General features: G+C 37.2%; 1 protein-coding gene across 1 annotated transcript in view; it reads right to left on the bottom strand.

Annotated features, from left to right (window-relative positions):
• The window catches only part of LOC126829269 (transforming growth factor-beta-induced protein ig-h3), a 36614-nt gene continuing 11565 nt past the window's right edge, over window positions 1-25049 (bottom strand). Inside the window, exons 2-14 of the mRNA XM_050559038.2 lie at window positions 20336-20457; window positions 19062-19160; window positions 15003-15067; window positions 13806-13971; window positions 12002-12155; window positions 10543-10620; window positions 9118-9337; window positions 7919-8128; window positions 7127-7264; window positions 6202-6389; window positions 3674-3813; window positions 2837-2996; window positions 1-1416 (exon numbers count right to left, since the gene is read on the bottom strand). Of these exons, the coding sequence (XP_050414995.1) occupies window positions 1168-1416; window positions 2837-2996; window positions 3674-3813; window positions 6202-6389; window positions 7127-7264; window positions 7919-8128; window positions 9118-9337; window positions 10543-10620; window positions 12002-12155; window positions 13806-13971; window positions 15003-15067; window positions 19062-19160; window positions 20336-20430 (1962 nt within the window). The 5' untranslated portion in view covers window positions 20431-20457 and the 3' untranslated portion in view covers window positions 1-1167. The remainder of the gene's footprint in view (window positions 1417-2836; window positions 2997-3673; window positions 3814-6201; window positions 6390-7126; window positions 7265-7918; window positions 8129-9117; window positions 9338-10542; window positions 10621-12001; window positions 12156-13805; window positions 13972-15002; window positions 15068-19061; window positions 19161-20335; window positions 20458-25049) is intronic.

The raw sequence follows: 25049 nt of genomic DNA, 5'->3' as shown, positions 1-25049 counted from the left end.
TGATTTAAAATCGGTAATTTATTACGAATGCTACACGCATCTTAGATAAAAATATCTTTATTTACTAGAACGTGATTTTCTACATTACTATATCACTGCACTGACCTAGTACCATTATAATAATTACAGTACTATATGGACCATGAAACAGGGATGACGTCAACGCCACTACCTTAAAATGGATGCGCAATTGTCAAAAGAACAATTTCTTTTTTTGGAGAGTGTCGCCCAGAAGAAGAATAACACCAAGATGAGTGGCGCTGGTCCAAAACTAAAAAATGTGTGCATTCATATGGAACAACCTGTTATTATATCAAGCGACCAAAGTTTATATTCCAATATATTTACTATATAACCAACCTAATGCCTAACACAACAGAACAATCCTTCAAATATACTAGAAAATCAACTGTATTAATTCAATAAAATATTTTCTTGTTCTTCTGAATTCAACGCAGCCAGAGTGTTTTATTTTATCAGGGAGGTGTTATATTCAGTTTGAACAACTGTTAATTCCACCAACACAATTGTTTTTACTTCATTCAAGAAGTATCTAAATTCCACCAAAAGAATGTTTATTCCTAAATAAACATTTGTTTTGATTCCATCCGAAATATTTTTTACTTCATCAGAATTCTTGCTCTCCGGTCAATGTTCATATTCACACCGGAACAATATTTAGTCCATCAGAACAACGTTTTTTGTTCCATCGGAACAGTATTTTTATCAGAACAACGCTGTTATTTCAGAACGTTTATATTCCACCATTGCAAACGTTTATACTCCATCAGAACAACGTATATATTTAATCAGTGCAGCGATTTTTTTTATTCCATCAGGAGCACGTTTATATTCAACCAAACACCGATTTAATTCCATCAGAGCAAATTTTATATTCCATTAAAATAATGTTTGTATTCTTTCAGAACATTGCATTTACTCCAAATACATAATGAATCAGTTACACTATCAAATGTTTGTATACAATTCAAATTGGACAAAACCGCTTTTTTGTAAAAATAATTTCTTAACTCTTTTAAAGTTAGAACGAAAGTATATCTTTATGTATTGCTCTGACATAAGGCTTTTATATATTCTGCCAGAGTTTAGAAGGTTAAATCTCCATAAATTTCTTTTTAGAATATTGTCCATAGCAAGAGTGTTGCTTTATCTTCTACCCCGGATTCGAGGCTGACAGGAACACTTTAATATACTGTTAATCTTATAAAGAACACCATTGGTTGCCATCTGTTCATCAGGCCGCTCTACTCTATATTTTTTATTAATATAAATAGAACCGGACCTTTCCTGTGTAAACTCGATGCTGTCTCCCTGTCTGGATGATATACCATAAACAGATCGCGGATCAAAGGCACATTTCATCACCATTCTGTTGATAATATGACGTTCTATAAACTGAAATTTAAAGGAGGCAATTAAGCCGCTAACTCAATATCATCCACAGTCTTCGATATTGCAAACACGACTTTTTTGTCAATTTAGATCAACATTGATGTGATTCTCTTACCGTGAAAAGATGGGCTTCTGATATCCAATAATAAAGACCAAATGAAAATTTTAAAATTGACACAAGAATGCTTTCGAGTGCCATTTGTAATGAAGCGATTTGATGAACGAGGCTAAACGTGTAGACTGGAATAACCAGCCGCCGAAATCTGCCATTGAATTTGGACTCTTCGCGGAATTCGCCGAACATTACTGATTAGAAATTACAGTAACAACGCGAACGATTGAATGTAAATCAGTTTATTACATATGCGTTGCGACTTATTTGTGTCCATTTCTAAGTGCCAAAGAATAGCGATTTAGCCCCTTTAAATAGAAGAGATGAATATTGATTAAAGCAGTTAAGAGACAATGCAGATTTAGATAAAGAGCTGACCGTTAGTGCTAAAATAGTTCAAAGATAGTCAATGAAAAATGAATATTAGACATTTCCTTCAAATTACTTTATTCTGAACCAAGTAATGAGTGTTGAAAGGTGTAGCCTAGATTGTTTATTATAGTAACAATGGTACTAGGTCTCGATTATCCATTTTCGCGTTAATTTTTAAATCTCGCGGCGTTCCAATCCATTTAAATGTATGTCATCCAATGGGCTAGATATTCGATTATAAGCCTTTCTTGTCAAAACGTGAGATATTCAAACTTTCCCTCGGATTAATGTAATTTGACAGATTTTCAATATTATCATTTTTCATTATGTATTTTTAAACTATTATATTAACGGTTAGCTCTGAAATTTACATAACACGTCGTTAAGCCTTTATGCATTCATAGCACACTCTAAAATTTAACAATATTCTTGGTTTAGAAAAACAATCAACACCGTCTACACATTTTTTAAATGTACAAGGCATTTAAAAAACAACAAAAACTAATCATTATAAACTAGTGGCCGACAATACATTGAAACTACCTTCAGCCGTGTCATTCTTAGATTGCCTATACATTTTCTTGGCCATACTTCTTATGAAGAATCGCCGAATTGGGTCTTGATTCCTCGATTTACTAATCAATATCTTGTAGGAATCGTATAAGCGTGATCTCGAAGACCTTTTTCGGAGAAACCGTACAACCGTAATCTCAAGATCTTTGCTTAGAGTAATGGATATATTAAGACCGAGTCTGTATGCTAGACTTCAACCTAGATTGCTTCCTGACTTGCTTCCTCATTTTCTAGGAGGAGCCGTAAAACCAGATCCTGCATCTTATAGTACCTAGCATATTTCATTTCAAGAAATTTTCAATATACGAATCCTCGATTCCCAAAAATTAATCACAAAGGAACCGTCGGCATATTGACGGATCTTACCTTTTTAAGGCGTTCTGGCGACAAGTTTAAAAAGGCGTTTTTCTCCCATCTACCCAATGTCTTGAAAGCTCTGTCGGTAGGTGCTATCATTGTATACTGTCCATACGGTTGAGTTAATAATTCACTTAATCCCGCTTTCTCTATAGCCATACGTAACGTACTAAAATTAAACAAAACCACGTATAGAGGATAACATATAGAATGGGGTTTAACGTCTCCTCAGCACGATGCTTCCGTTAGTTTGAGACTTCCATGTGGTAATTTTCACTGCCATGGTTACCTATGCGATTTCTGGGGCGAAAATTTGCCCGAACAGCCCAAATTTCACTTTCAATTGTTAATGTGTACACGGATGGACCCCGGTTTGCAGTTCCATCCGAACAACTTTTATTGTCAGGCCGGGCTTCAAAAATCCCGAAGGTTGTTTTTGCTCATGTCTTGATTTATCTCGAGAACATTCTTGCTTATATTCCCTGACAGCTCGACTACCTCCACTCCTACTTGAGTTAACTCAACATTCTAGCTGATAGTTCAGTTCCCTTACCACTCGACTACCTCCACCCCCACCTGAGTTAACTCAGAAGATTCTGGCTGATAGTCCAGCTCCCTCACCACTCAACTACCTTCACCCCACCTGAGTTAACTCGAGAACATTCTAGCTGATGGTCCAGCTCCCTCACCGGTCGACTACTTCTATCCTCACCTGTACGCAACAGAACCTTTGAAGAGTAGGCGGAAGCGCGCTGCCCGAGTAAAGCACACTGTATGTTCATCTTCATTAGTTCGGATGGTGCAGAAACGTAGGACAATAAACCACAACAAATAAATAACTCCTACCTCAGCTGTCTGTCACCTATAATTAAATCCATAATACTCGCTTCCGGTGGTACAAGTACTTTATCTATAGTATGAATGACGCCATTTTTACACTCATTGTCAGATTTCTCTAAGGTAGCACCACCTACCACAACACGTCCCTGTTCAATAAATCACAAAAAATACACAGCATAGTAAAAGGCTTCAAAATTAAGAATTGCATACTGAATTCTTAAGCCCCATCAAGACGATCACACATGTGTTAACACATGATCTATCATTTGTATGGTAATGTTCATGGACAAATGTATGACCGTCTGGGCTGTTTCGCCAAAAAACTTCAACATTTAACTTGTATGAGGTCATCACCAAATCTGGACAAATGCGTGTTGGGGCGTGCAGGGGTTTGCTGATGCCTGGGGTCAACTCCTTGATTGTACAACCCCCAAGAGAAAGGAAGGCCTTTTAAATATACTCAGCCAAATTAAAAACTTGACACTAATGAATTTCAACAAATTTTTTTTTCTGGTAAGTCAAATAAATTTTAAAGTGTTTCTAACGATAGTAAGTAGTAAGAAGCCTTTAATTTCATAAAATTGTAATGTCACGTGGACCACGTGACTTTTGAGCATATAAAGATGAAAACCTGAAAAACACGTGCAAACACAAACTCGTGAGGTCAATCGATGCAAGTTTGCTTAAACTGAACACGCACACGTAACTTGAACTGGAAAAACAAATTAAAATTGTTATTTTCATCTTTGTTAGAAAATGCCGCGCCTTTCAAATGTAGAACGTCTACGTGTTATAGGTAGGCTCTATGCTGGTCAGTCTATGGTCACTGTTGCAAGAGCCTTTAATTGTTCACACCAGACAATAATTAATCTTAGAATGAGAGAGCTTCAAACTGGAACTCTGCCGACCGCCCAAGGGCGGGAGTGCCACGTGTGACGTCACTCCAGGAAGATCAAGCAATACGATTACGTCATCTTAGAAACAGATTTGTCACTGCAACCTCCACAAGTAGAGAGATGTTTGGTGGAAGGGTAACTGCACAAACTGTTCGAAATCGCTTGCAGGCTGCTGGTCTTCGAGCTCGGAGGCCCTATAATGGATCAATATTGACACCTCTTCATCGCCGTAACCGACTTGTGTGGGCCACAAGACACATAAGATTTACTCAAAGACAGTGGAATTCGGTTGTCTTTAGTGACGAATCTCGATTCACTTTGAGATTTGCCGATGGCAGGGCCCGAGTCATCCTCGGTTACACAGTGTACTCATTCCGTTCTACTCCACTATATCCTGGGTTAATCCATAGGGTTTCCACGATTTCAAATTATCTGCCCTGGCCTAGAATGTAGCTACAATCTACGAACCAATCAGAAAACAGTTTACAAACCAATCGTTTCGCCTTCGTTTTTATAAGGGTAGATAACCATATTCATGTCCATTTACTGAATGATTTTTGTAAATAAACGATTCTAAATAAAACTAATGACCCTACATTATTATATGAACGTCTGGTCTTCATTAACATAATATATAATTAGTTGTTAATAATTACGCATCTAGAATTGTCCGATGAGAGTTACTTCCCTTTGCCAAGTTCCTTTTCAAATAACAATTTATGGGATTGGTCGATAAAAATAGCACAATCATCAAGGGCGGATAACTTGAAAACGTGTCTCCCCCTTAGATTAACCCAGGGTATAGTGGAGTAGAACGGAATGAGTACACTGGGTAACCGAGGATGGGCCCGAGTGTACCGCAGACGAGGTGAACGTTACGCTCAAGTATGCGTCAGAGAAGTTGACCGATTTGGTGTCGGCAGCGTCATGGTTTGGGGTTTTTTTTGTGCACATGGACGTTCTCCGCTTGTTGTTGTCCAAGGGATTGGCCGTCGCTTAGCCCCGACCTTAATCCTATTGAACACATCATGACGTTGCAGGACCTTCAACATGCTCTTGCTGAGCAGTGGCGACGTCTTCTTCGGGTAGTGTTTACTAATGTTCTGAGATCCATGGGAAGACGTTGTGTGGCAGTACGAGACGCTAGAGGAGGCCACAACCGTTACTAAACACTTTATTCCGATTGTTCTCCAAGTCTGTGAATTTCATTTTGGGGGGTACTGTGACATCACGAACGTTATCAATGTCAAGGACTTTCGGCGAGACGTATTCTTGCTTTCTGTTGATGTCAAGGTCGTCTGTGCACAACATAACACTAAAATAGTTGCCTTAAACCAAATATTAAAAATCTAGTCGCAAAATTCCCGAGTGTCAAGTTTTTAATTTGGTTGAGTATATGTCAAAACAGATGCAATAAATTTCATATGGCATCATATACTTTATATGCATTAACAACGATACTTTCAAATCTAAAACAATTCCTATATTTTACTGTTTGATTTGAAACTCCGTCAAAAGGATGTCCGGGGCCGTCGCCAACTTCTGCCCCGCCCACCCTCTCTGTACGCCACTGAATGTGTGATCGTCTGAACCGGGATTTAGGCAGTACAGTCTACGGTATTAATGATTATAACTTACATTTCTAAACACATTAACTGATAATTTAGCTGATATTGTCGCTGGTGCTTTATTAGTTCCTGTATCTAGTGTTTTATTTCCTATCAACTGATCCGTCTTTATTTTACCCTTTATTTTATGATATTCTAAAAGCTTAGCCATTTGTAAAGGTTGACTTGATAAAGCTGCTCTATAACCACTCGGCAACTCTATAAATGATAAAAAAAATAAAATTAAATGGGGTTTAACTAATGTCTTACTTTTTGCACGAACCGGGATAATGCAGATGGTTATACGTCATGCTTTGTGTGATGAGGAAAATTTTACCCTGTTCCTGGATCATTGTCGTAATATCAATGCTAACGATCATGTCCTGATCATAAACAGTGGAGATATTAAATTGTATTAAAGACTAGCGGTTGATCCGGCATAGCACCGCTGTAGCAATAAACCGGAAGTAGCATAACTCCAAAACAGGAAATGGTAGGCCAAAGAAGTTAATGTTGTCACGTAGTTTGGGGAGTGGGGGGGGGGCATTTTTAGGGTTGAATTTATGTCGTTTCCGGTGAATTGGTAAAATTGCCCTTTGATAGTCTACCAGTCTGATGATTTGCAGTCTATTTAGGGTTTTTACTCAGGAGATACTCTAGAAAGCCCCATTTACGGTGAAGAGAACCCCAACGGACTCGCTATAGAGTGTTCTTCGCCAACACAAGACCAGATTCTGGGGCTTTCGGGTAGAGATTTGAATTTGGGACCGTGCAGAAAAATTTAATACTATATTGAAGTAGGAAAATCGCCGTGACGTAAGAAGGAAAAAGTCTGAAGTCATTTATAGCAGGTCATTTAGTGTTGACTAAGGGAAATTATCAATATGTGGACTAAAGGGCATTATCAATGTCTGTACACATTTATAGTATTTTATAGTTTATTCACATGAACTTACTTCTAAGAGCTTTATCAGAGGGAGCGAACATCGTAAATTCCTCATCACCAGTCAGTGTAGATGTTAAACCAGCTCTTTCCGTCATCTCCATTAACGTGTTTAACTCCAGATCTTTAGCTAATTCAGCGACATTCTTCACTAAGATAAATTTGAAATAAATTTTGGTTTTATATTATCCTTACAATATAATGAGAGACACCACCTTTGTTGCAAATTACAATTTCAGTATGGTCGTAGAAATAAAGGAAATGAAATTGGGACTGAACGTAAGGGCCTATTTTAAGGTTTTATTGGCGAAGCACGGTTTTCGGGGTTTTGGGGTTCCGTGAAATTTCCAGAAAGGCAAACGAACCTCCACTGTCACCTGCACCTGACGATGTTCTACCATGTTATTTTTATGCTTTAGGTGGTGGTGGGAATACATCAACAATACAAAACTTTTGAAACAGAAATCGATAGTGGTCGATGATCATAATGATAACTAAGTTTCCACATACAATCTTACGTTAAAATCTAGGCCCTCCTGAACCCGCTACCTTTCTTTCCCAACTGGGCTAAGGCCATTAAGGACATTAAATCCCCATACACTTCTTTCAATGTCAATGCGGGAATTCGGTTTTCGGGTCCGTAAGTAAGGGCTTCTGGTGGCGCCGATGTACCTACACTTGACGGTCTAGGGTCAAGACTGGGGTTAAGTTGAATCCTTTAGAAATAAGCTTGACGTCATTTACAGACGGTTATCAAGTCTTTAGACAGGGACATGCTCTCACACTATATTATGTGTAGACCTACCTGAATCAGGAACAAGAACTGTATCAATACCATGTATAACACCGTTTTTACCCACAATGTCTTCCTCTACGAGTTTCGCCTTATCGATATATTTACCGTACCTCTTACATCTAAACAATATACGGGATCCATCTAGAGTCTTTAAACCAAGGGCGATAATTACTGAATCACTACAATATACTCCCTTCACTACATGATGATCAACAACCTCTATAAAATATAACAAAAACTTGAAGATGCATTATGTAAGAGCTAAATCTGTCTATTGCAGGTTTTTATTTTTGCTAAATCTGCCTATTGCAGGTTTTAAGCCTATTTTGCTTCAAATATTATATAAATTATTATTTAGATATTTATTTATAGTAAAACCCCAAAATCAACTCTCTAGACCGAGGGATGGCAGAGATTTAAACCGATTGAAATGCGATCGCCATTTAATGATTTAATTCAAAAATGGAAAAGCGAGACTGAGTCTCGATTAACAAGTAACGTTACAACGGTAATAAACAATATTTGCCACATCGTGTCAAAACAGTAATAGCTTCGCTCAGAATAAAATATTTGAATGAAATTTTCAATATATTCATTTTGCATTAACTACTTGGAACCAGTATAGCAACAACGGTCAGCTCTTTATCTAAATCTTACATAATGCATCTTTAACAAATACGAAAACATGCAAAATGGAAATATCTTGTGTATGTATTATAGTGTTTAAAGTCTTCAAAAGCGATAACTTTCGTTCAAACGCATTAAGATTTTCTTTTTTGTGACACTAATAGACTTTCCTATATTTTATCACAGATCATATCTGTTTTACGTTTTCAAAAAACATTTATTTTAAAAATCTGCACTCATACAAGAAAAAGGACTCATTATTTTTAATGTCCAATATAAACAATTTACAACAAAAAAGTTACGCGTTTGATTATGTCACTTTTTTGCCAAATTTGTTTTCGGGATTGGTAGAATTGTGACGAATCACTATATAACATTCATTCACTTAGGAACGTTCCGGACTTACAATCGAGCACTCCGGTTGTCTCGTCAAGTTCGAGTCCTAATCTTGGTTTGTGCCACCATTTTTGTTTGGACTTTATCTGCCAGATTAGAATATTATTAATTAACCTATGACCTCTGTCTCCTTACTATCTGAGTTGCACATAATACATAGTTTTTGATATATATATACGGCTTACTTTTAGCGGTTTCCTCGTCTGTTAAAATTCTATCCAAAAGATCATTTGGAAGTTTAGCGAATGCGTTGTTGGTGGGTGCGAACACAGTAAGAAGAGCATTAGCAGATCTCAGTGTATTCACCATTTTAGCAGCTAATATGGCCAGTTGAAACTGAGAGAACTGATCATCAGAATAGATTTTCTCGGCAACAGATTTCTGCATGTCTTTCGGATCAAGAACCTGTAAAAAAAACACGGAATAAATAAGGTTATGTATATATTGTTTACCCTCCCAAGAATACCACTTTCCTTCTCGGTACATTGTCAGACACAACTTTAGGCTTTGTCCGTCACAATCAACATGGTGTCTGTCAATTTGTCTGGCACCGATGAGTGTGTGTGAAATATAGCTTTATTTAACGTCTGCTTTCACCGAAGTAATATCGCAGATTTGTCTTTTTATGTGTTTTTAGTGGAACGAAATAAGAGTGGGACCAGTGCCCCCCCCCCCCCAATAATTTTAGAAAATAAAAAAAAAGTATTTGTGATACGTTTTGGTAATCAATACCTTCTAAGGTGAATAAATCCCACATCCCCAATCAGTCATAAACTTGCATGTTGTAGAGCATTTCTGACAGTCTATTTTTCAAATTTTTCTTGGCGAGGTCCCCAATAGACTCGCTACTTTGGCGCTCACAAGGGGAATTCGTTGAGGTTCGTAAGTCCCTTCGTTTGACATTTTGTTCTCTAGTCGGATAAACTAGTGATCAGGTGACGGACGGTATCTGGTCAGATCTATTTATCTCGACGATCGGTGCCTGGAAATACTTTAAGACAGCATTTCCGGCAATCTATTTTTCAAAATTTTCTGGGGGAGGACTCCCTACTTTGACGCTCGTGATTGGGCTTCGTCGTGATTCGCAAGTCCGTTCGTTTGACACTTTACCTCAACGATCAGTGCCTGAAATATTGCCAGGCTGCATTTCCGGCAACTTGTTTTTCAAAATTTTCTGGGGGAGGCCCCCTACCCCTAGTTGAAGCTCGTGCCTTTTTCCCCTTAACCTTGGACTTTGCCCCAGCTTTGCCCCTCCAATCACCGACGGCTGGCGCCGCCACTGAGTGGGACGTAGCGCCGATATGATAGTATCATAGTCCACTAGCTACATGGTGAATGCCGGTCTTCATGCTATATAGGAAGGTGCGAGAAAGTAAGACGTCATAACCCATTTTACTTCCACGTTCTTATTTGGAAGGGGTGCAGAAAAGTATGACGTTAAAATTCCTTTAATTTTGTTTTAAAAAAATCGTATTGAATGTCCTTAACGGCTGCCTGACAGAGCCACTGAAACAGAGAAGTATGACGTTAAAAATCATTTCATTTTGTTAAACAAAAATCGTTGGGAATATCCTGTAACATATTATATGTTTATAATATATACAGCTTACCTTGTCTATGATGTGTACGATTCCATTGGTCGCCATTTCATTAGGTTTGGTTATCCTAGCACAATTGGCTGTGGCTACCTATTATATAAAATACGTCACAACCAATCTTATATTGATAAATGTGAAGCTTCAGAGATTCTTTACATTGCTAAAATATTTGAATGTATGCTCTAATAAACTGAACAATGAAACATGGAATATCTTTCCCAAAAATTTGAAACTTTGAATGCAATATATAAATATCACATACACCTTAATGTCACGTGGTTTCCCACTAATTATCAATTATCAAGGTGTTTTTTTGGTTTTTCAGATAGTAGTGCGCTAACTAAACAGGAGGTTTTGGGTCCGAAAAACCCGACCCCCCCCCACCCCCCTACCGTTGGCCGAGAAAGTTACCAGAGATTTTGCGGTAAACACCTATACTAGGTCCCGTTTACACGCTGGTGTGCACGTAAAAGAACCCTGAAAAGTGGAAGTTCGATGAAACGCCACTACCCTGGCAAAATTTCCCTCGTCAAATAAAATGACATATGCCCGTCTTTATTAGCCCGGTTGATGCTGGAAGGGAGGGGAGGGCATTAAACCCCATTTCTTTTCATTTCTTAACTGTTTCAAAACAGTGTAGTTTGTAACTGTCTGCCAGGAATTTATCGCTAGTAGTAGTTTCCTTTTCTTTTTTGTGTTTCCGGGCTCGAGGGTCAAAATGATAACTACACAAGTGTCATTGTTGAAACGTTTGTTTCTATTAAATTAGGTAATTGTATTCCATGAAAGCTTTGTATTTTATTTAATCTGGCCAATTACTAAAATGTCACTTAAACAGTTTATACGAAGTTACATTATTGTATGTTATCAAAGACTTTTTTAAAAGGCCTGTTAGGGCGATTAATGACATCGGCACGAATGCAAGTTTGATCTGCGCAATAACTAGTGACCTTGCCGGAAATAGTGTCATGGACCGTGTGGGTATGGCTAACCTTTCTAGAACACCCAATTTTACTATTCGTTTTTACCGGAAGTTTACGGGGTGCTATAGCAATTTGTATTGGGGTATTTTCAGTAAACAGTTGCAGTCTGTTTTATTGAAATATTTTATCAATAATTACTAGAATTGACTACCCTTTTTTGTTATTACATACGAACGAAGGTTTACTTATGACCAAGACCAAAGTAGCGCGGGGCCAAACTGAGAGCAATTGGTCCAATTGGCTAAAAGCCTGTCCTGGCTGGAGGAGCACACCACAAACGGAAGTAAAAAACCCAAAAAGACAAACGCACAGGGAGAAAAAACATATATATGTGACAACTATAACCATAAGACAACCAATGACCGGAAAGCTGTTCTACGCCGCCCAGTCCTTGATCTGTTGCGACATGGCCTTCATTTAAATTTGCTAGTAAAGAAATGACTAAATACCATTTAAATTCAGATATATATATTTCATATACTACTCACCCCATAAGAGTATTTATTAATACGTATTTTATTATTTTCAAATAGTGTATTGTAGTCAGTATTCTTCCTGAAGCTGGAGAAGTTCAGACGACCAGGTGCCACGTGATAGAAAACATTCGGTGTGCCTTCGTCAGATCTCGACAAAAGATCCTGCCTGTTAAAATATATTAGAGGAGACTATAATTAGCATATATAAAGGCGGATATCGGAATTCTTGCGTTGGGGCACAATAAAACCGCCCCGCTCTATTAATAATAGTTGGTCAGTTTTTGTATTGTTTCTTAGCGTGATTCGGTTTTGTGTGAACGGAAACGAAGTATTATTAATATACCAAAGGGCGGGACCCAGTCTATGGCATAATGGGTGAGGTCAAAAATAAAGTAAGTATGGTTGATGTAATGAAACACTAGTGTAACTCTAATTATAACATTTGACCTCAAATAAAGTGTTCAGCGCAAAACGGTAGATACAGTAGAATCTGCATTAAGCAGCCACCCAAGGGAATTTTCACAACTGACCGCTTAACGGGAGTGGCCTCTTAATAAAATCTCGTTGCTTTTTGTGCCGACATAAATTAAATATTACGCTTGGATGCATTGGAAGCGGTAAATTTGGCCGTCGCTGAATCTTGCGCCGAACGGAAATTCTTTACTCAAATCTCGGACATAACTTAACGGGAGTGGCCTCTTAATAAATCTCGTTGCTTTTTCTGCCGACATAAATTAAATATTACGCTTGGATGCATTGGAAGCGTTGGCCGTCGCTGAATCTTGCGCCGGACGAAAATTCTTTACTCAAATCTCGGACATAACTTCTGTAAACTTGTCATTTTGTACCAACCTTCGATACTACTGTCTGCCATTGTGATGCATTCGATAATATTTATCCATTTTTGTGAAGAAAATTGATGAATACATTTTATTTTATCAAAAAAGCACATGAACAAAAAACATCGCTAATTTTATCACCTATTTACAGGGGGTGTAACTCTGTATGTAATATTATAGGAGGCGCTAAGAGAGATACTAGATGATCGTGACAAAACTCGGTAATTTTATTTTATTCATTCAGTATCAAATAATGTGTCGTTACGCGTGAAAACAATGATCAGGTTAGTCGTTTAATAAAACAAAAGATTAATTAACAGATAATCCCGGGTTGATTGTTATGTTTACATTTCTTTTTACCTGATCAGTGGGGGTCCAGTAAATTAACTACTACTCACGGGATTAGCGGGGGTGTTACAAAGAACGACAAGATGCTATCATTCAACAATGGCCGTTGAATGGGCGATGTTTTGTTGAATTTATTAGTAAAATAGTGACCGCTGGCCGCGTTAGAGGAGTGACCGTTGAATAAAGAGATAAAACAACAGAATTTCTACGGGGGGAATTTATCGTGACCGCTTACAAGGAGATGTCGCTGAATAGGAGTGGCTGCTCATACAGATTCTACTGTATATGCAGGTATTTAAAAATATATGTCCAAGACAGGAGTTTAAGACACACTAGTCTCCCCGAAGAAATTAATATGTCTACCATCCATCCCTATTCGATAATCTAATGACTTATTTCAGATAATATTCATTCATGTAACATGTTTTAAGAGAAATGATGCCTTGAAATCTCTTATTGGTTCGTATAATCATGAATGTGGGGAAAAATAGCACCATTTTTTAAAAATTAGCCGACACTTTACACCTTACTTTTAATCTGGGTAAAGTGTTAAACCCTAGGGAATATTGTCATAATGCGGCCAATGTTAAAAATGTGAAAACATCGTAACGATATATCGATGATTTTACCTTTCCTCATCCGACAATTGCTGAATGGCGTCCTCTGAAGGAGCAAATATGGTATAGGCTCCTTGATTGGCTAGTTGGTTTTCTACTCCAGACTGACCAATGACATTAGTAAACCCGTCTAACTCTAATCCATTTACGGTATCAACTAAATTTACTAATGGTTTAACTGAAAAAGTCGAGATCAAAAATCGTAAAATTTATGGAAATATCGTTCTTGATTCCGGGGGGTGGGGGCGGGGAATCTATTGGTTTAACGCCTGTGCGTGAAATCATTAAGTCAAGTGGCGTGGTTTCGATTCCCCGCTTAATCGTGACAAGGAGTAAGATAGCTTGGTCAACCTCGTGGGTTTTCCACGGATCCTCCGGTTTCCTCCCACTGTTAAAGACCCGTACGCGCAAGCGAATTATTAAAATAATATTGAACAAAGTGTTAGTCCCGAAGCAGATCGTGCGACCCGGCAAGTAAAAGACATATAGTCGTTTGGATGGGATGAAAAGACGATGTCTCCGTCTTTTACGAGCAACATTCCCTCATAGCACACTGTATAGCGTATGCTTTTCTCCATTAGCCCATTAGGTGCAGAAAAGTAGGACGTTGAACCCTTTTTCATTTCATTTGATGTCTGAGCAGTGAACAATCTGATTAAAATACAGATCTATATTTCGTTTCGTTTTTTATGCTCTCGATAGCCTACAGAGTGTAACAGGGCTTTAGCATTTGGCCCAGTGAATTGACCTCACGTTGTGCTTGCAATATGAACGGACCGCTTGATTAAATCCAGATTGGCTCAGCGAATAAGACGTCGGCTCGCCAAGCTTGAGATCCCGTGTTTGATTCCGGTGTTGACCACGCAAGTTTCATTCGGATTTGCCAGCTTGATTTCCCCTGTTCGTGGTGTAGGACAGAGGGCCTAGCAAGGGACAACGTATAGTCTTTCGAATGGGGCAAACGCCGAGATCGCCTGTACACATTGGCATGAACGTAAAATATGTCTTGACAGTTTGAGTTCAATATATAGGCCGCAGCGCGGCTGCTCGGTCATACTTTTGCACACAGCACAATACATGGTGTATGCCCGCCTTTATTATCCCAGTCGGGGCAGAACATTGGGCCGCTGAACCTAACTGAGACTATAATAGCCAGTGTGATTTTAACTTTATCTACATATAACAATAGTAAAATGGAGACTGACTTACTTCCGGTACAACCCTGTGTTCTCGCTACCTTTTTAAAACCAGAACAACATTCAAATTCTGTTCTCCTGAAAAAAAAATACGTGGTACTCGATTTGAACACAGCTTAATCTGCTAAACTTAATCAATTTAAAATAAACGAAACGAACTAGTAACCTTAATGTAGTGAAATTGAACATTCTTGATATTTTGTAAAGGTCTTTTTCATACACCAATTTAATCAAATAGGAAAGACTATTGGTGATTGAGGGCCACGGTGGCTAAGTGGGTAAGACGCTGGCTCGCTATCCTGATGTTGGCTGAAAAAGTTCATCGGGATTTTCCGGCGTGGTTTTCACTTGTTAGCCGTGCATGACGGAGGTCCTGACAAGAACAGCTGTCTAGTCGTTCGGATGGGACGAAAAACCGAGGTCCCGTAAAATTCGATATAAGAGTATGCCGTAACGCCGCTGTCAGGGCAAAAGTTTCCTCATAACACACTGTATGGTGTATGCATGTCTTTATTAGCCCAGTCGGAGCAGAACAGTGGCACGTTAAACCCCATTTAATTTTCATTTCTATTACAAAAAATAATATACAAGAAGGTCAAATTCTCTGAAATTTTTTGGTTTGATTATATATTTGAAATTTTTTACAGTAATAATCTTTACATAATACAAGAAAAAATATTAAATCAGGGATATTTCATTAAAAAAAAAACGAAACAAACGAGACTGTCAGATTGTATGAAATACTTGGTTTGATAATATATTTAAAACTTTTTATAGTAGTAATTTTATCACAATACACGTTCTTCTAACTTCTAATTTTTGTTATAAAAGCACATAGTGTGCTCTTTGTAATAAGTATTATTTTTTGTATGACTATAGAGAAACGGTGAAATATAATTTCTATGGATACCCTCATGTGATTGAAATCGGTCGGGTATTCACATAATTTCTAACAGGTGGTTGCTGAAGGCGTCGTATTTATTACTGTTGCATTGTTATGTCAAATTAAAGAGTGTTGGCATCCCTTCGTTCGTTCGTAAGATTTTGAAAGATTGCCCCCTCCCCCTTCCCCTTTGTCAATGGTGCAGGACGGAGGGCCCAGCAGATCGGATACGACGAAAGAACCAAGGTCACGTGTACACGCTGGAATTCAATTGCAGTTCGTCCGTGTAAAATGTGCCTCATGACACATGGTATGGCGGCTACGGATGCCCGCCTTCATTAGCCTTGTTGCGGTAGAACAATAGGGCGTTAACCCATTTCATTCATTCAGTTGTTCGTGGGGCTTAACGCCCACTTCTACCGGGTGATATCGCAGATAAAGGTGTTGGTGTTACTAAACAATAAATACAAGGGTACACCAGAAACGGTTAGCTATCAGGTGTTTTTGATAGGATGTACATACCCTGGCTCGTGCATGATACGTGTTACTTCTGTACAGAAAATCAAAAATTATTTGTATATACGCACCCGAAGGTCTTTTTATTCATTTCTCACGCAATACACACATCGCACGGTTGATCCCCGGGCCTATTAGCCGTTCACTTTATTTGATATATACGTTTGTTGTTTGAAATGTCCGTGTGTAGTTATGTGTGGTGGGGTCCTCCTGCACTTACTAATAAATGCTAGAGTCCATCTAATCCTTAAGCTGTGTGTCGAATTGTTCATTATAAATCATTCATTGTATCTACAATAAATACTTTACACGGCTCGTGTGTATCAGACAGGCACCTTCTAATAAATTATTTTATAATAGAAGAAGATCTCTATGTAGACTTGAACACGTGTTGTTTGTCTGATGTGTGACTATATTTATAATCATCAGATTATTGACCGTCTATTCACACCATAGAACACTTGCTGCCCATGCTTTACCTATTACTGTATCAATGTAAGTATTAAATGGCTCCAGTAGAGAAAAATTATTAGATTTTTTAAAACACTTATTGGATTGTTTCACAACTAACTGAGAGTTATGCCCCCTTTGTTCAACTGATTGGAAACCACGCTTGGTCAATACCACATGGTGGTCAATGAATTGAAAAAAAACATACGGCCGTCTTCTACCCACAGTAGAAGTGGGTTATTCTGTAATTACAGCTAGTTTGTCCAAGTCACGCTCGCCTTGTTTTTCTTGTGCCGGTAGGGGTGAGGAGACCTCTTCGATTAAAGCCTAAGGTTCCGCCAAATCAAATGCGATCGGCATGAAATTTGGCTTGATTGTTTCTGGGACAATTGCGCATCGATTGATTTGACGTCACGAATCTAGAATGGTTGTGATGACGCCATGCTCGATGTCTGGTCCATATAGTACGCCCGTACTTGTTTTTCTCATAAAAAAACAGTGACCTTCATGATGACCTTTATTGACCCTGTCAATCAGTGAAGCCCATCAGTAGTGTCAGTGGTATAATATTATAATAATGTCTATTGTATAATTTGTGTCACTCAACATCCCTACATCCGTTACAACTTCTAAAAGGCTACTATTTAGTGAGGCAACTCCTAATCCTATATCTTGAGAAGTTGTATTACTAGAGTTTGCGCCCTTGGATTTGATTGAATCAACGAGATTGCGATGAAAGCATGAAACTCTGCTAAGACATCTCGCTCTATAACTTCTGAAACTTTCAAATTAGATCTATTTGCCATTTGATCACTGCATTAATTGCATAGATCACTTCGAAAATATACAATATCAATCTTATTGTACGAGGAAAGTGAAGTATTAGTGATAAACCAAGCCGAATAGAGTGACCGAATATGTGAATTTATAAAATACAATATCGAGCACATTGTAGATAGCTGGAGTTTTAGATTTCTTAAATTTGGAAAATTCGTCTACATGTATGTGATCGATTCTTTTATTTAATTGAAATGTAATAGCTTCAGTATGTTTGTGAGAACATTAACAACCCTATTGACCGACCATAAACATTGCTGCACCCGTTCTGTTGATCTATAAACAGTTTTACTCAGTGTCGTTGTAATCTCAGTAATTGGGTTGAACTTACGATTTCACGTTTCTAACCGTTCAATTCACGTATATTATTTATTCAAGATACTGAAGTTGCTTGTTCACATATATACATATAATTCTTACTAGATACTCCAACTGGGTTGTTCATATCTACATAGAACTCAAAATCTTCCAAAGTCTTCGACATTGAAAACACGAATTATTTGTCAATTTAAACATTGATGTTTTGATCATACCGGGAAAAGATGGGCTTCTGATATTTACGACAAAATAAACATTTTACCATTGGTACACGAATCGTGTACCATAATGCGTTTCAGCGCCATTTGTAACAAGGGACTCGAAGAATGGGGGTAGACATATTCCACAAGGCATGTCAATTGATGACGCCGTATTCTTATTTAGAGAGCATGCGCGATAAATACTAACGATGTAGACTGGAATAAACAGACGCTAGATATTGTCATTCGCTGAACATAACTGATTAGAAATTACAATAAAAACAGAAACGATTGATATATGAATGTAAATCAGTTTATATACATTGATATTACATTATTGTATGCGTTGCGACCCATTTGTTTCAATTTCTAGGGCCCAATTAGCGAATTAGCTCCTTTACACAGACATTATGCAAGGGCTAAATCTGTTTATTGCAGGTCTTTAGTTAGGTTTTACATGTTATATAAACTATTAATTAGGACATTTATTAACATGACAAGACCACAATCGAGCTTCGATGCCATCGGTTAGGTCCGGTTTTACGTAGATCAGAGATTAGAACTGTTCAGCCATTGAATAATTTAATATAAAAATTTTGAAGCGAGGCTAAGCTCAGTACGATGGTTACAATCAGTGCACACATCTTGTCAAACATTCAAAGGCTCATATCTTCACTCAGAATAAAGTAATTTGAATGAAATTTTTAGTATGTTAATTTTGCATTATCTATTTTTGAACCATTATAGCAAGAACGACCAGTAAGAACGGTCAGTTCTTTATCTAAATCTTACATAATGTATCTTTAAGTTTCTTGTTCTCAAATAATTCTTACTTGATACTTATATTCTTACTAGAGTAGATACTTACGTTGGTCGTTCACATATAGTTCTAAGATGTCTGTTTATACACTGTGAAAAAAATCTGTCTTTTGTACCAGGGACAGTCTGGATAACACATATATTGGGTCTAAAATAACAAATATTATATTGAGTCTGAATAACACATATATTGAAATAACACGTATATTGGGTCTGAAATAACACACAAACAGACATCGTATATTATTCAAAATTACAGTATTAATGGCGCGTATCAGTTTTGAATAGCGGTTACATGCAAGGTTTCCAAGGTTTGGTCTCAGTCCATAAATTTTAGAAACTGATCGTAGGACACATATGGGAAGCCACAACATAGTGGATCGAAAGAAAGTGCAAGGTGGGTCTCGGTCCACAAATTACATAAAAAGACTGTAGGGCACACCATAGAACTAAATGTGTATTTAGTTCTATGGGCACACAGAGGCAAAGCCAAGGTAGCTGTGTGTCGAGAGGAAACCAGGTGGATCTTCGTCCACAAATTACATAGACCGATCGTAAGACGCACAGGGAAAGCTGTGAGATGTGGATATTGAGTGGAATCTCAGTATGCGTCAATTTTAATCATGGTCAATTTTAATCATGGTCTCGAAGCTGTGGGTGGTTGCCTGATATTGTTTTTATTTCAAACCGTCTGTAAACATGTACCGATTACATTTTAAGTGGTATTAAATTTCATAATCGGATTTAAAAGAACCAAACCTTTGAGGGGAAAATCTAAATGCACTATAAAATAAACTAATTTAAAATCGTTTATATCCAGATTTATTAGCACTTATAAAGTAATAACAAGCATAAAGTGAGTATAAATTTTAATATAAACCAATGATTTTTTTTATATTACAATTTTAATAGATTTAAAGGTTTATTACGTACTAGTTAATTTGATATTTACATTGCTGACGTTGAAATAAAACGACTGCGAAGGCGTAGGCCTACGTTGTCGTCCACATGAGTATTTCGATGAATCATGTGCACGTTCTTTTAAAGTGCACCATCGTACACCATTGTTAAGCGAATGCGTATAGCCAACGAATAATGGACAGTCTGAGACCACCATGCAATGGGACAAGAAATCTGCCACTTTTTAACACTGCTTATAAAATTTATTTATTTCTTTACGACACTTTCAGAAATATTCTCAAATGCACCTTCTAAAGAATCCAATTTATAGAATTGAATCTTTAGACGTTTGTCACACATAGTGTGAGCAATATGGAACTCTAAAACTGTAAATTTCAGTTTATACTATATACTATATATTACCCTCTAGCATATCGGCGGAGATGGGCCGGAAGTGATCCTTCGATGGAATGTTGGTATATATAGATGATAAATATAAACAAGATGGCCGACTTCATTATTTACAGGAAGCACGATATCACAGACTGAAAAATAAAAACAAAAGTAGAATAATGAGGTTTGGTTGGTTGGTAAAAAAACGCACTAAAAAGATGTCAGTTCTTCAGTGGTTAAAGGGAACTGGATAACTATGAGCTAAGAAAATGGACTAGTAAAGATCTGCAGTTGGGATTTTGGACCATCAGGGCTCATTTTCGTTATGATATAGATGGCTCGAGAGAGCAGATTAAACCAACATACCCGATTCATTTGAAAGATTTTTCAAAATAATTGTTTTAACTTTATTGATTTGTCTAGGTTAATTATATATTTAAAAAAAACCAAAAAATACTTGTTGATCCAAGTACTATTTAAATCGATCAGTTCTAGTTTCAGCTATGACAATCTAAATTTTACATTGGTTTCTATCAATTTTACACTGCATTTTAATGTGACTAAAGTAATAACAATTTTATCTTTCTTGTACAAAGTATATGACCTTTCTTTGTGATTTTTTAAAAAAAAATCCTATGAGCTGTATTCAAGTATTGCATAATGACAACAATTCCTTACATTAAAATAATACATTTTTTGAGGTTTGCGACTCCTGTGAATTATCAGGCGTGTTGTGTCTATAAATTAAATAATTGAAAATGGTTATTTCTCGGGATTGATTTGCGTATATTAACCAACTGTTTAAATCTTGGACGGCTGTTTTAATTAATTTGCCAGCATTGTTCCATTGATCTATTTTTGATACTGGAGGTTTTCCAGCTGAGTAGTATACTGATGTAAGTATTTACGTATATCTGATGAAGTGTAGTTACGGTGTAAGCTTTGTTTATAATGGTAACTTGTTAATTACAGGTAAAGGTATTAACAGGTGAAAATGTTACCGTAACCAGTATATATATACCATTATTTAATCCAAATGATATATTACCAAACTGGCCTTACGGCAAATCTTACTCTCTCCCTCTACTCTTATTCGAATTCAGACTGTCTAGGCTTAAGGGACCTCGGTTTATCGTAACATCCGAACGACAAGAAGCTGCTCCTGCACCTTACGGAAGTTACGCTGTCTGTCAACAATTAGCTCAGCTTGAGAACAGACACGAACCTAACTAGCCGACATTAATCGACGATTTTAGTGGAAAATACTAAGAGTTTTGAGAAGTGTTTACTCTGCTTCCATTTAATAGAATCGAAAATGTTTTATTTAGTCTCTGTGTTTGTGTTTATGAAAGATGTAAAATGGATTAGAAAAAACATTACAAAATAGTATACTAATTTTTTAATATTTGTGATACTAAACTTAAGCTGTTTGCCTAGTATTAGCCCCGCTTTAGAACAGACACTAAGACATTTCAAGTCCTAAATCTACGATTTTAGTCGAAAATACTAAGTAGACCTATATATCCGGAACTTTAGGAAGTATTTATTCTGCTTTCATTTTATAAAACTGTACAGGTTTAATTAGTAGTTCTGTGTGCAGAATGGGGAAAACACGCTTAACACCGGGATCGTCTTATTCAAAACGGATACTAAACGTAGGCTAAATGTCTACAGTTAGCGCCGCTTGAGAACAGACATTAAGCTAGATCTGTTCTAGAAGTATGAATTAGATGGATCTCTGTGTGCAGAATAACTCGAAACAGAGGATCCCAAAGAAAACCACCAAGGTTAAACATGGGTTCGGAACCACCACATTTGACTCATTAGTAGATCTGTTATTATCTAAATCTCACTCGATCACCCAAAAACTTCTTGAACATAGATCAGACAATACAAATCAAAGAAAAAAAGGATGATTGCAGAAAACGCCTGTTCTCAATGTAAAACAGGTTGTTTAAGGTGTTCAGAAAATATACATCGCCTCGAGAGCAGGGCGGTAGAGCCTGACAAGGACAGTTGTCTAGTCGTTTGGATTGGACGAAAAACCAAGATCCCGTTAAACATTGGCGTGCACGTACAATAATCCTTGACAGTTGGAATTCTAAAATAATTGTAGGCGTATGCCCATCTTCATTAGGCCTGTCAATGCATACCAGAGGTTACGTTAAACCCAATTTCACTTTAATTGACAAACCAAGATAAGAAACAACTCCATGCATACTATCAAATGTTGTCAGGTACACGTGTGGACATGGCTTGAAATATGGCGACAAACTAGGTTAGTACTCTAACAAACAGTGATTACGATGATACCTGCTCCGTGTTAAATTTGTTATATAGTCGTGAGAAATGTTGTATAAATAAATGTTTGTAAAGTTTAAATCCCGTCTGGGTTAAAGAATAAATAAAAAGATAGTTTTAAATAGATAACCGCTGACCCCAACAGTTTGTATACCAGACAGGTTTGTTTTTTGTTTTTTTAAAAAGAAGATGTTTAAGGTAGTTAATAGCACTTTATCTATAGGCCCACAGATCTTCACTACTGACGGCTCCTTATAACATGCTAATGATATATATATATTTTTTTATTGCTTAAAGATGCATTATATAAGAGCTAAATCTATCTATTGCAGTTCTTTGTTTTGGCTTCAAGTCCCATATAAATTATTGTTTAAACAATTATTCACAAGCCTATAATCAACTCTCTAGACCATGGGGGGTCCTAGATATTTAATGGGTTAGAAAACATGCGCTATATGATAATCGAGACTTTGTTTATTAACGTAGCAATAGTACTTGACATTCGAAACTTTTAACGCTTTATCTTGTCAAAACTTCAAACACTGATAACTTCACTCAGAATAACGTAATTTGACTGAAACGGTGGGCTCTTTATCTAAATCTTAAATAATGTATATATATATATATTTAAGTGTGCAAAGCGTAGAAGAACGTGTATGTGCACGACCACGGTATACACACCCGATTACCGTGCGGTAAGGACGGCCAGTCCTCGATAAACTACTAGAAGGTTTTATTACTCAACAAATACCTTCTCGAAGTATGTAATAAAATCTAATCGGGTGGTATACACGACATTTTACGATGAGTTACGACAAGGGGGATATCCAGGGCCGTAACTAGTTCAGAGTAACGAGTGGGAGGGGGCGGGAAGTGTTCTCGGGGGTGCTATAAAATTGACGGACACTGTATATCTAGGGTTTTTTTTTAAGGTTGACAATTTTTTCATTGGGGGGGGGGGGCGAAACTTTTTGCAGGGGGAGGGAAGCCCCCCCCCACCCCCACTAGTTACGGGCCTGGGGATATCAATGCAAAAGTGGTATCGGGTGTTCTGAAATTGTAAACATACGTAACCTTTACGGATTATATAGTTAAATGAAACGATATTGGATTTGGGAACTGTATACCACTCTGGATGAACCGTCATTATAAAATGTACAACGGGCATGTAGAATCACCTATTATTACCTATGAATGAAAAAAGAAATTCGAATCGCCGTTAAACATTGACTAAAACCCGGTTAGACTTCGTAATGGCATTTAAGATCCGAATTCGTAATTGAAATAGTAGCTTCGGCATTCCCGTTGCCACCGCCAAGACAAAAAAGACAAAAACAATGGGTGTTAGTCGTTAAAGTGGCACCCTCACCCACTGTCATAAGTCTTAAAATATCCCCGCTAGTTTCAATTCTAAGACGATGACCCAACTCGCAATAGGTGCGCGTTAGATCATAGGGCCTGTCATTGAGTCAAGTGGTGTGGTTTATTTTCCCCGCTTGTACGTGACAAGGAGTAAGATCGTCTCCCATCCTTGGGAGTTTCACTAGGTCCCTAGGTTTCCCCCCACTAAAGACCCCTAATCGCAAGAAAATTATTGAAATAAAATTGAACCATATGGTAGTCCTGAAATGGCATAGTTTGTGTCGAGCGGACGTTAATGCCCATTTCTCTCCCACTCTCACTCGCACTGCTCTCATGACCATATACGCGATACACCTGTAGACAGTATAAAGCAGAGTTTGTGGTTTTTAAGTTGAATATATTATCAATGGTTAAATGTGAATATAGTATGGTCTTATTACAGCTATAGAATAAATCTGATAGACCTTGAAATATTTGTATTTATCTTTATAAACTGTATTAAAGACGCCCACACAGGCTTGTTAACGTATGTTGTGTAATTTAAGGGTGTTTGCTAGTATTATGTAAATAAATGTAATATTAAGGGTTTAATTTGAGATATCTATACTTCTTAGGTATTATTTGTGAAGCACTTAATTACATTAGATTTTATTGAATGGCATGCAGTGTACGACAAAAAAACACAAAAAACGGTGATTTTTTATTTTTAATTTCACCACGTCAGGGCACAATTTCCCTAAAAGAACACGTATTTATTAGCCAGGATAGTGTACAGACTTGAGACGATAACCCATTATATAGTTTCATTTCTATGATACATAATATTGCATTTCATATTGCATTCCGTACAACTAACACTAACGCCGTTTGGTTCCTTTTATTATGTTACGTAACAAAAAGGCAAATCCTATAATGATGGTATTGTCAATGATTCACGGTGTGTTCGTTGGCAAACAAATTAGTAAACAATTACACAATTATTAAGCATGGGTTATACAATTAGTAAACGATTATACAATTAGTAAACAATTATACAGTTGGTAAACAATTATATAATGAGTAAACAATTATATAATGAGTA

Source organism: Patella vulgata, chromosome 8 (assembly GCF_932274485.2).
Source record: "Patella vulgata chromosome 8, xgPatVulg1.2, whole genome shotgun sequence".
In the NCBI taxonomy this organism is placed as follows: domain Eukaryota; kingdom Metazoa; phylum Mollusca; class Gastropoda; family Patellidae; genus Patella; species Patella vulgata.
Note: the sequence above shows the minus strand (reverse complement) of the source record. Positions and strands in the feature narration are given on the sequence as shown.